We start from the raw sequence: 11,052 nt of genomic DNA, 5'->3' as shown, positions 1-11,052 counted from the left end.
AAGGAAAAAAGGGAAAAATTTTTTTTTTTTTTTTTTTTTTTTTTGGCGGTACGAGGGCTTCTCCCTGTTGTGGCCTCTTCCGTTGCGGTGCACAGGGTAAAGATGTTTTTAAATCATGATTACTGCTTAACGTTTTACTGGACATGGTAGCTGATGCAAAAATACCAATAGGAAGGGAGGGAGAGAAGGAAGTAGGAAAGCAAGGAAGAAAGAAAGGAGAAGAGGGAGGGGATTAAAGAGGGAGGTGAAAAAAGAGGGAGAAAAGAAAAGGAAGAAAATAAGAATTAAAAATTAAGGGCTTTCCTAGTGGCGCAGTGGTTGAGTCTGCCTGCCGATGCAGGGGACATGGGTCCGCGCCCCGGTCCGGGAAGATCCCACATGCCGCGGAGCGACTAGGCCCGTGAGCCACGGCCGCTGAGCCTGCGCATCCGGAGCCTGTGCTCCGCAATGGGAGAGGCCGCAACAGTGAGAGGCCCGCGTACCGCAAAAAAAAAAAATTAAAAATTAAGAGTCCAAAATATCCCTATTTTCAAATGATCCAAATGCTCACTTTGAAAATAATCAGTTGAAAATCCACTAAAACTAATAAGCAAGCTAAGTAAGGAGACAGACACAAGAACAACGTTGGAAAGCAATAACGTTTTGATACGTTAACAATAACCAATTAGAAAACATGAAGAAAGAATCTTATTCAGAATAATAGCAAAACCCACAATGTATGCAAGACTAAACCAGAGATCCATGTGATTAAAACTATAACAATTCAAATACATAAAAGAAAAACAAAATAACTGTAAAGAAATACTATATTCCTTAGATGCAAAGACTCAATATTGAGGATATCAGTACTACCCTTAAGTTATTCTTAGAAATTCAATGCTCTCCAGTGAATTTTCAAAAGTGAAAACCCGTCATTCTGAATCTAAGGTTTATACAAAAGAAAAATTGTATGATATTGGCTAAGAAATTTTAGTCTTCTAGCTGAGGCCCCAGACATCAAGGGGCTAAAACAAATCATTCCCACTGTAGCCTGTCCAGATTCCTGTGCCACAGAAACCAAGAGAAACATTATATTTTATATTTATATATCTTATGTGAAAATTTATTTTGAGAAAAGAATACTACACACATCATTTCATATCCTATTCATATCACAGATACCTTTCCTTCTTAATAGATGCCTCAGTACAGCCTAATTGTTAATGGTTTTCTTTATTGTATATTTTACCATAATATAACAAACCTTTACTTTTGAACATATGGGATGCTGCAAACTTTTTCCTATAGAATCATCATTCTAAAGCACATATATGTGCACAAAATTTTATCTGTATCTTTAAATGTTTTGGCCTAATTTTTTTTTTCAGTACGCGGGCCTCTCACTGTTGTGGCCTCTCCCGTTGCGGAGCACAGGCTGCGAACGCGCAGGCTCAGTGGCCGTAGCTCACGGGCCCAGCCGCTTTGCGGCATGTGGGTTCTTCCCGGACCGGGGCACGAACCCGTGTCCCCTGCAGCGGCAGGCGGACTCTCAACCACTGCGCCACCAGGGAAGCCTTTGGCCTAACTTTTAAATCTTTATTTCCTGGGGAGAAATTTTCACTAGTTAAAAATAATGGTATTAGCATCAGCCCAATAAACGTCTATTTAATAGAGTAATATTGAAAACAAGGTTGGATCTGTGCCCTTAAGAAACTCAGCTTTAAGAGAGGCAAGACAGGAGAACAAATAAGGATTGTACACTGGATTCCAATATATTGTACATACACCTGTGTACTTGATATGTGAATGACCTCATTCTCTATTTTGCAAATGCAATAATTATACAGAGAAACTGATTGTTCCCTTTTATTCACTGGAGAGGATTTATTACCAGTGACCCAAAGTGAAGCCTTCTAATTAAAGAGATTTCATTAGCAGAAAATATATTTTGGGTCCTTCGCTAGTGTCATGATGTAAAGGGATTATATGTTTTGTCATAACAAATAAGTACACTGGATTATAGATAGACTTTTACATTGTTAATGCATAAAATTCACAACCCTACAATATGTTACTCATTACTATTAATTTTCACTCCAAATTAATGTGGGGCTTTCTAGTATTTGAATGCACCTGACTTGGGTACAGGCTCTGAATTAAACAGGAAGCTGAAAATCATGTATAAGAAATACATGAATACATGCAAGAAGCAAGAACTAAAAAAGAGAGCCCATTACACATCGATATCTTGAATATCTTGAATATCAGTGTATACATGACTCATGTACGGGTGGAAATGGTATGGGTTATCTACGGACTTGCACAGCGAGGAGGCTCCCTAACATCACTGGCTTCACACAGGCGTTTCCACGTTGTGCAGCAACAACTTGAGTGGGACTTCACGGCTCTATCTATCCATAATACTTGACAAAAGCCCTAAAAGGTACTGAAAGTCATAATGGCACTTCCTATACTGTTTGAAGAAACTGTGCAACAAGGCAGTTAAGATTCAATCTTGGGTGAATGGGAAGCCAAAGAATTAGGCAGCGAACTAGGCCGCGGAGAGGGAAGCGGAAGCCTGGCGTGGTCCTGTGAATCGGCGGCCACCAGGCGACGGCCTCAGAACGTACGCAGAAATTCCCGGCCCTGCGCGCTGACCCAAAGACCTAGCTTTTCTTCGACTAGATAGCGGCCGGGAAACAACAGTCTTTTTCCACTCCACGAACGTCTGGATGTCTTGTCGGTGCCGGACACCGATTACAAACAGAGAAGTGGGGAGTCCGACAGAAGAACCCTGGTTTAAAGTATCCCGGCGGGCGGCGCTGGTAAGCAAAAGCCGGAAGAGATGCCGTGACCACTCGCCAATAAGCCGAATCCTCTCCTCTGCTGCCTCTCGCAGCCGTCGGCACCGGCTGTGCTCTGGGCCCACTTTGGGTCGCAGCGCTGGGCTGTAGCGAAGTGTCCGCAGAGAGTCGTTACTGCCCAGCGCCTGCCGCGACCCCGGCGACCGCGGGTCGACCCCGGGCCGGAAGTGACGGAACTGCTCTGAGCACTTCCGGAGCTGCTGAGACGGCTTCGCCGGAGGAAGCAGCGCGGACCTTGACCGGGCTTGGCCCGCCGCCTCCGCCGCCGCCGCGCCTGGACCCGGTTCTTCTGGCCCGGCCCGACCCGGTCTGGCCCGCCCAGGCTCAGCGGCCGCGGGGCCACGGCTCCCGGTAAGTGCGCGGTGCGATTCTAGGCCTTGTTTACCCCGGCGGGCCGGGGGAGGGGGTGGGCTCTCCGCGCGCCTACCTAGCTCGGCCAGGGCTCCGCCTTCGTCGCTGCCCGCGAGGTCCCGGCGCCCTTGGCAGCTCTTACACTGTTTCAGCGCACTCCGCCACCCGCCGAGGGGCGGCTGAAGGCTGAGGCCAGGGCGAACCGGCGCCTGGCGTCTCTCCGTTATTCCTACTTTCGCCGCCTGCTCAGCTCGCAGTGAGGTCGGAGGCCAGCGCCTCTGACCGACTGGCGCTGGCGCATCTGGGCCCTCCCCGCCGGGCGCGCCGGCAGACGCGCTGCCTTCGGGGCTCCCCACTCGAGTCATCGTTGGGAGCTCTAGCAGTGCCGCCCGCGCGGTTAGTTAACGTCCGTTGGTGAAGGGTCGCGCAGCGCGTGGGCTCCGTGTCCTCGCGGATATCCCGGCGCCTCGGACGGGACAGGCGGCCCAGGAGCTGCGTCGACGCCTCGCCCGACGCTGCTGTGCTAGCGGCGGCAGAGGCGACCGTGTTCTGGGATGACTTCACCTCAGTACTGATTGTTACCCTGTCCCATAGAACTTTCTGCCACAATGGTCATATTCTGTATCTTTGCTGTTAAGTAGGGTAGCCACTGTCCACACGTGGACATTGAGCATTTGACTGAACGGCTCGTTCAACTGAAAAAGCAAATGTTAAATTTAATTTTTAAGTTAAGTTAAATTTAAATAACCACATGTGGTTAGTGGCTATCGTATTAGACAGGGTTCATATTTTTGTATCAAGTAATTTTCTTCGGACTTGTAGACTTAGTAACTGACCCTACAGTGCTAAATATTTCGTCTGGAGTAAACGTTGTCAGACCCACCAAAAAGTCTGTGTTTTGTTCTTGTCGTCTTTAAATTGAGAAGTCTTCCGTTTGAATTCTTTAGCCCAGGGTGGGTGGCAGGTCTTCTGAACACGTGACTTTGACTGGGGGAAGGGGGAGGAGTAATTTTGGTTACTCCTTTTCTGTTTGGGATGTAAGGATAATATTTAATATCCAAAGGAAATCAAAGCGTTATCATCAGTTCTGTTAATAAAGTAATAACATACTGGCCCCTTTAAGCAATGTCAGCACTCTTTCAAATAGAATAGGGGTATTTAACTTGGAAAAAATTAAAAATTAAGGTTTTATTTAAATTTGGACCTAGAACACCCAGTAAGTATGAAATGACATTCTCCTTTTTGGAAGGCAGCCTGAAATTTTCCCCTTTTTCTTGAATATTTAGTTGGTGAGAAGGCCATGGGCAACCTGTGAGCCCAAATCCTGGAGAAAAAAATCTAGAGAAAGTGAAAACGGTGCTTTTTTTTTTTTTTCCTGCGGTACGCGGGCCCTCTGGTTGCGGAGCACAGGCTCCGGACGCGCAGGCTCAGCAGCCATGGCTCACGGGCCCAGCCGCTCCGCGGCATGTGGGATCTTCCCGGACCGGGGCACGAACCCGTGTCCCCTGCATCGGCAGGCGGACTCTCAACCACTGCGCCACCAGGGAAGCCCAAAACGGTGCTTTTTTTGTTGTAATTCTGGAGGTAGCTTTGTGGATAGTATTAGGCTCTCTGGGAGGGTGATGAGGCGTTATGAGTCCTCATAGGCCCTGGATCTGGTGAAAGTATTATGCTGGACTCTACTGGTTGGCAGCAGTGTGGTCCTGGGCAAGTTGCTTAATCTTTTTGAACTCTAGTTTCCTCATTTGTAAGAAGGGGATGATAGCCACTTTGTAGGGTTATAAACATTTAATGAGAATGAATCTGACCTGAAATTGGCTCTCATTAAATGAAAGCTATTATTGGTAGTGATATTTTGTAGATGGGAGCAATATTTATAATGCTCTTTATGCAGATTTGCCTAATAAGCAGTATCGTACATAAAAATGCAGATAAAAGAAAATAAAAAAATCAATTATTCGTCTTCTATTTTGGAAATCATCTTCCATAATCATTGTTTGGACTTTGATTTTCATTTAGTTTAAATTTGCCTGTTTGTGTTTGAAGTATTTCTTTGAAAGTTATAAGCTTTGGTTTTCCAAGAAATTCAGAAGGATAAAGAAATGGACATAAAATTTCTAATTAAGTAAGAAAATAGTACTTATTTAGTCTTGGTTAGTGGGATCTGCAGTTCTGAGAAAGTCAGGTACCCCTTGAGCATGTCAGAAGAGAGGTGGAAAATGGGTGTTAATATTGCCTAGTGGGCATTCTACTGGAGACATGTTTTTTGTCTTTTTTTGAGCCCAAACCACTGGACCACCAGGGAATTCCCTCTGTTTTCTCTCTCTTTTTTTGTTTTGTTTTTTGTTTTCTTTTCTTTTGGGGACTTTTTTATTTGAAAATATTTTTTTCATGAATAAAGTGAGATCTGAAATATTGGCAGTATTCTGTAAGTGTTAGTGGAGATGACTTCATGGCAAAAATCCAGTTTAAGTCAATTATGATTTGCTTTGTCAACCTCTATGTAACATTTAAAATTGAAATTGTGGTAGTTAATTTAGGAAATCTTAACAATAAGAGTGAGGTGGTGCCCAACATTGTAAATCAACTGTACTCCAATAAAAATTAAAAAAAAAAAAGTGAGGTGTGGTGGGCTTTCAAACTGAGGGAGGGAACTGGGTATCCATTTCTCTCACCAGTACCCCAGATTAAATTATTGTTAGCTGTTTATTTATTTATTTAAGTCTATTTATTTATTTATTTATTTATTTATGGCTGTGTTGGGTCTTCATTGCTGTGCGCAAGCTTTTCTCTAGTTGCCGTGAGCAGGGGCTACTCTTCGTTGCGGTGCACGGGCTTCTCATTGCAGTGGCTTCTCGTTGCGGAGCATGGGCTCTAGGCACGTGAGCCTCAGCAGTTGTGGCACGTGGGCTCAGTAGCTGTGGCATGTGGGTTCTAGGGTGCAGACTCAGTAGTTATGGTGCTCGGGCTTAGTTGCTCCATGGCGTGTGGGATCATCCTGGACCAGGGATTGAACCTGTGTCCCCTTCATTGGCAGGTGGATTCTTAACCACTGTGCCACCGGGGAAGTCCCACTGTTTACTTTCAATACTTTCTTTTTTTAGAAGGCCATGTAACTCTTGTCATTATATAATTATGACATATAGATTTCTGTGGGACTTATAAGAAAACAATTTCTGGTCCCTTGCTGCTTGTCCTTTTAAATGTCTTTACTTTTTAGAAAATAAATTTGCAAACTCAGGGTACCAATTTTAAAATATATAAATAGAACTATCTCTTTTCATTTTAGATGGAAATTATATAGACTATTTGGATGACATCTTCCTGAAAGATCTTCAGGAATTACAGGTATTTTTAATTTAATTTAAAGATTAATTTTTTCTCCTAAAGGAAAAATACCATAGTTAAGTTCAGTTGTGATGAGGTGGTTCTAGCATACAAAACAATTTTGTTAAAAGTCAAACTGCAAGTATTACATTACTGCCCTCTCATTAATGTGACTTATTTTTTAATTTGAGCATTTATAGGTAACATATCAGAGGTAGATTCACTGATATTTTTATAATATCATTAAAATGTGGCTCTATAATCCCTTAGACTGGTTACATATTCAGCACACATTGATTTTTAATCTTTCTTTTAATTTTTTTTTTTTTTGGAGAGATTATGTACTTCAAATAGGTTTTAATTTTACTTTAGTATTTGATCCAGATTTGGTTATGTAAATTATTTACATACTATTCAATCCAAATGCTCTTGCATTTTAAGGTCCTATTATTTTTAGATTTAAATCACTATTTGATACTGTTCCTTGGAAATGATCACTTGAAATAATTCTTGTGCAGAGAAGTTAATGGGTATTTGCCAAAGTCCTCTCTGAGAAGAAGTTAAGACTTGTGACTGTTTAGCTTTCTCAACTAGTATTCTCTTTTCATTTATATGTAATTGAGTAACATTTTGATCTGTGAGGATTTTTCAGTAGCTTGTTACATTTGATCTCTTGTTTCTTTACCCTAAGTAGATTCTAGCCTTGATCCTGCTAAGGCAGAATATCTATAGTTTTCCTTCACTATTGGGTCAGTTTCTTTGCCTCTTAAGTACCTCTTTTAAAAGATTAGTAGAACCCTTTAAAATGGAAAAATCAGTTAACTTTGCAGACTAGAGGAGGATGTTGAAGAGCTATGTGGTTTTTATTTTTTCTTTACTATGCACCTTTTTTTCCATTTATCTGAGAGTGATGTCTATAAAACAATGGTATTCTTTCCCTAGATATTAGGGAAAGAACTGTGTCCCTATTTATGTACTGTGTCACCACTCAGTGGAGCATAATTAGCTAAGAGATTTTAAACTTTGGTTGTTTAGCTTTTAGGTTGCTTCTTCTGTGGGCAGCCAGCTGTGGGAATGTACTCCTCTCTTAAGGACCGTGGCAGGAAGGACAAATCTATGGGAATTTAACTCCTTGACATAGAGCAGATAGCCTTACTCTTTCATGCCAGACCCTTCATGTGAAGTTACCATTGTTAACTGCTTCTGCCCCTCCAGGAAAGGGTTTCCCTTTGAAAAGCCTGGGCATAGAGATGGTGGTGAGGTTTCTTGTATGAGGGGAGAGTTGGAATAGGCCACAGTGGGGATAGGACCAGGGCTATGCCATTTTGATTCTTGAATGGTTTCTGTTACAGCTTCTCATAGTGAAAGTAAGTAACACTTACTTTTTTCTTTTCTTCCCTTAGAAGACAAAAACACTAATGCATTTGAGAAAGTGGTAAAGTTTGTGGGGAGGGGAAAAAACTGCTTTCCTGATCTGCAACTCGTCTGGATGTTAAGATGTCTGTGGACATGAATAGCCAGGGGTCTGACAGCAATGAAGAGGACTATGACCCGAATTGTGAGGAAGAGGAAGAGGATGAGGACCCTGGGGACATAGAGGACTATTATGTGGGCGTAGCCAGCGATGTGGAGCAGCAGGGGGCCGATGCCTTTGATCCTGAGGAGTACCAGTTCACCTGCTTGACCTACAAGGAGTCCGAGGGTGCTCTCAATGAGCACATGACCAGCTTAGCCTCTGTCTTAAAGGTGAGCAGCGTTGTCAATTCCCAAGTGTAATTCCTGCAATTAAATCTAAATATGAGCTGTTGCTAACGTCTCCTTCAGACTGATCAAATGGCCTGTAGCTTGAAACCAAATATAACTGTATGTTGCATCATCTGGACACATTTGATGCATTTACTTTGTTTGCTAATATGTGCATATCTAAGGTCCTCAGCTTCCCAGACTACTAGGAATTAGAAAGGAAGGGTGGGGTGGATTCAGGAAAAATAGACAAGAAGTACATAGAAAGCAGAACTGCATAGATTAACACTTGTTTCAGAAAGTCTTATGAAACTTTATGAGGTAAGATAGGATAAGCATCAGAATCACCTGTGACTGATAGTACTGTGGGTGACTGATAAATGTCTTAAGAGAGGTACCTAGATCTGGTTTGCTGTGAATGATCAGTGCTTCTGGGCTAATGAGCTCATTTGTTTCGTATACTGATGACTAATGTCTGGTGTTGAAAGAGATTTTAGCAATAACTAAGAATAAAGCAAGTTCTCATAGCTTGTATTTCATTGATTTTGGGGGGTGTTAAATTGAAATTTTAAGTAATTAACAAAATTGGTTATTCAGGCGGACTCTCAACCCCTGCACCACCAGGGAAGCCCAAGCACCTTATTTTTAACACTTAAACTAGCATACTTTTCAATATCTTGCACCTCAGGCCAGTTACTGTCCTCACTATGTACCTTTTGTACTATGTAATATTACACTAGTACATAGCATAGCCACATAGAACACCATGTACTGTGAATGTGAATATTATTATAGTCATTTAGACAATTTCCCAGCATGTTTCTTTCTCCTCTAACATTGGCCATTATGTGAAAGTGGGGAAATTTCTCCTACTTTACTGTTTTCCCTGACCTTCCTTTCAGGAACTGTTACATGGATTTTGTTGTTTGCTAAAATTGAAGATCAAGAGCACATTGGAATGAATTCAACCAAATAATTTTCATGTTGGTATTTAAATGGAAATAACTAAGGTGTGCCATGGGTCATTACTATAAAAGTTGCTTTATCTACTAGTTCAGGCAATTTTTTTTTCCAGGTGTTCGGCAAAGGCTAACTAATACCTTGGATTTGGACACTCAGGGCTTTATTAGCAACTAGCTGAAAGCTAAAGCTTTTTGTGTGACTCACTCCTAGAAGTGTGCACATTTCCTCTCTTGTGCTCAGCATAAAACTCTGAAGAATGGAGACCCATTGGAACCTCTGGGTTTGGGATTTCTCCATCATAACAATAACAAAGCTGCTGGGACCTCTGCTTTCCAAGGGCATTTCCCTGGTAGAAAAGAGGCATCAGATCCTTTCCTTCCTCGTTATTCACACCTCTCCCTATCTGGTCAACTAGTTTCTTTTACTTTAACCATATTATACATAGTCCTGGTATTCAAAATTACAAAAAAAATTGTCAGGTGTGTGGTTCTGGACAGTATCAATTGACTAAGTTCATCAGGATGTTCCCATCTATGCGTAGGAATTCTCAGTTTGTCCAGCCCCTTGCGCTGACTTCCTGACCTGCTAGAGCGGGGCACAGCTGAGGGGCACAGGCCCTTTCCTCCTTTTTTTTTTTTTTAAATTGTAGTAAAATCCATAAAATTTTACGTCCTTCCTTTTTATTAGGCTGTCATATTGTCGGCCCCCTGGAAAGCCTTTCCTTCATCTCCTCACCTTTTAGTACCCTCAGGGCTGCTTCAGAGTCTACCTTGTGATTTCCCTGAGTGAGCCTCCTCAAGACCCTTTAGAACACAGTGGTTGTTTCTTTTGGTCCCAGTGTCCAAATGTTACAGCCCATGATTATTACATCGTATAGTGTAGTCTTCTGACTGCTTCATGTTGTTTTACCTTTTCACATGTTTTTGCATGTTCTCTCCAACTAGATTGTTACTTCCTGGAGGGCAGAAACTACATTTTACCTTCTCTCTCCCATCATCGCTATCATAGTGTTACATCCATAATAGGTATTGAATAATTTTGAGATACTTGTGGATTTTGTCAATTTTTGATGATGTAGCTGATGTTATTGGTGTGAACTAGATTTCCTAGTCCCTGCTGTATATTCTCTACTGTCGTAAAAGGGCATTATTCTGTCCCTCAAGATCATGAAGAGTAGAACAAAAAGAACTTGGAACAGAGATGAATGAACAAAGAGAGATGGAAGAAAGTTGAAACCTCAGGAAAGGGTTAAAGAGAAAATGAAGCAAAGAGGAAAATAATCCATGAAATTTTAGATGATGGTAGAAGTAGAAGATGGATTTTTTTCCCTCCCTCACTGAGGAGCATGTTAACACCATTTCCTTTCTGGGGCTAGGGGGCAAACGTCCTGGCTCGTTTGGTGGCTTGGCTGCACATAAAGGGGCTCAGTGGTGTTTTAAGTGGTTCAGGAATTTGACCAAAGACAACAGGCAGAAATAGCTTGGTTAAGAGTAAGGGAGAGGGGTTTCCCTGGTGGCGCAGTGGTTGAGAATCTGCCTGCCAATGCAGGGGACACGGGTTCGAGCCCTGGTCTGGGAAGATCCCACATGCCGCGGAGCAACTAGGCCCGTGAGCCACAGTTACTGAGCCTGCGCGTCTGGAGCCTGTGCTCCGCAACAAGAGAGGCCGCGATAGTGAGAGGCCCGCGCACCGCGATGAAGAGTGGCCTCCACTTGCCGCAACTAGAGAAAGCCCTCACACAGAAACGAAGACCCAACACAGCCATAAATAAATAAATAAAATTTAAAAAAAAAAAAAAAAAAAGAGTAAGGGAAAAGAAAAACAA

General features: G+C 42.5%; 2 protein-coding genes across 5 annotated transcripts in view; one reads left to right on the top strand and one right to left on the bottom strand.

The window, feature by feature from the left end:
• The window catches only part of LOC112394807 (ARIH2 opposite strand lncRNA), a 4,224-nt gene extending 665 nt beyond the window's left edge, over positions 1 to 3,559 (bottom strand). Inside the window, 2 exon segments of the mRNA XM_024737741.1 lie at positions 2,298 to 2,579; positions 2,582 to 3,559. Coding sequence (XP_024593509.1) covers positions 2,448 to 2,579; positions 2,582 to 3,559 — 1,110 coding nt within the window. The 3' untranslated portion in view covers positions 2,298 to 2,447.
• The window catches only part of ARIH2 (ariadne RBR E3 ubiquitin protein ligase 2), a 45,438-nt gene continuing 37,442 nt past the window's right edge, over positions 3,057 to 11,052 (top strand). For 2 of the 4 annotated variants that reach the window (XM_024737584.1, XM_024737603.1), the window contains exons 1-3: positions 3,057 to 3,194; positions 6,484 to 6,542; positions 7,925 to 8,267. In XM_024737584.1, the coding sequence (XP_024593352.1) occupies positions 8,019 to 8,267 (249 nt within the window). In that variant the 5' untranslated portion in view covers positions 3,057 to 3,194; positions 6,484 to 6,542; positions 7,925 to 8,018. Of the gene's footprint in view, positions 3,195 to 6,483; positions 6,543 to 7,924; positions 8,268 to 11,052 lie in introns of those variants that run through there. The other 2 variants (XM_024737594.1, XM_024737609.1) reach the window with 2 other exon arrangements.

Source organism: Neophocaena asiaeorientalis, unplaced genomic scaffold (assembly GCF_003031525.2).
Source record: "Neophocaena asiaeorientalis asiaeorientalis breed wild unplaced genomic scaffold, Neophocaena_asiaeorientalis_V1.1 scaffold680, whole genome shotgun sequence".
Lineage (NCBI taxonomy): Eukaryota > Metazoa > Chordata > Mammalia > Artiodactyla > Phocoenidae > Neophocaena > Neophocaena asiaeorientalis.
This window is presented reverse-complemented; position numbering and strand designations above follow the sequence as displayed.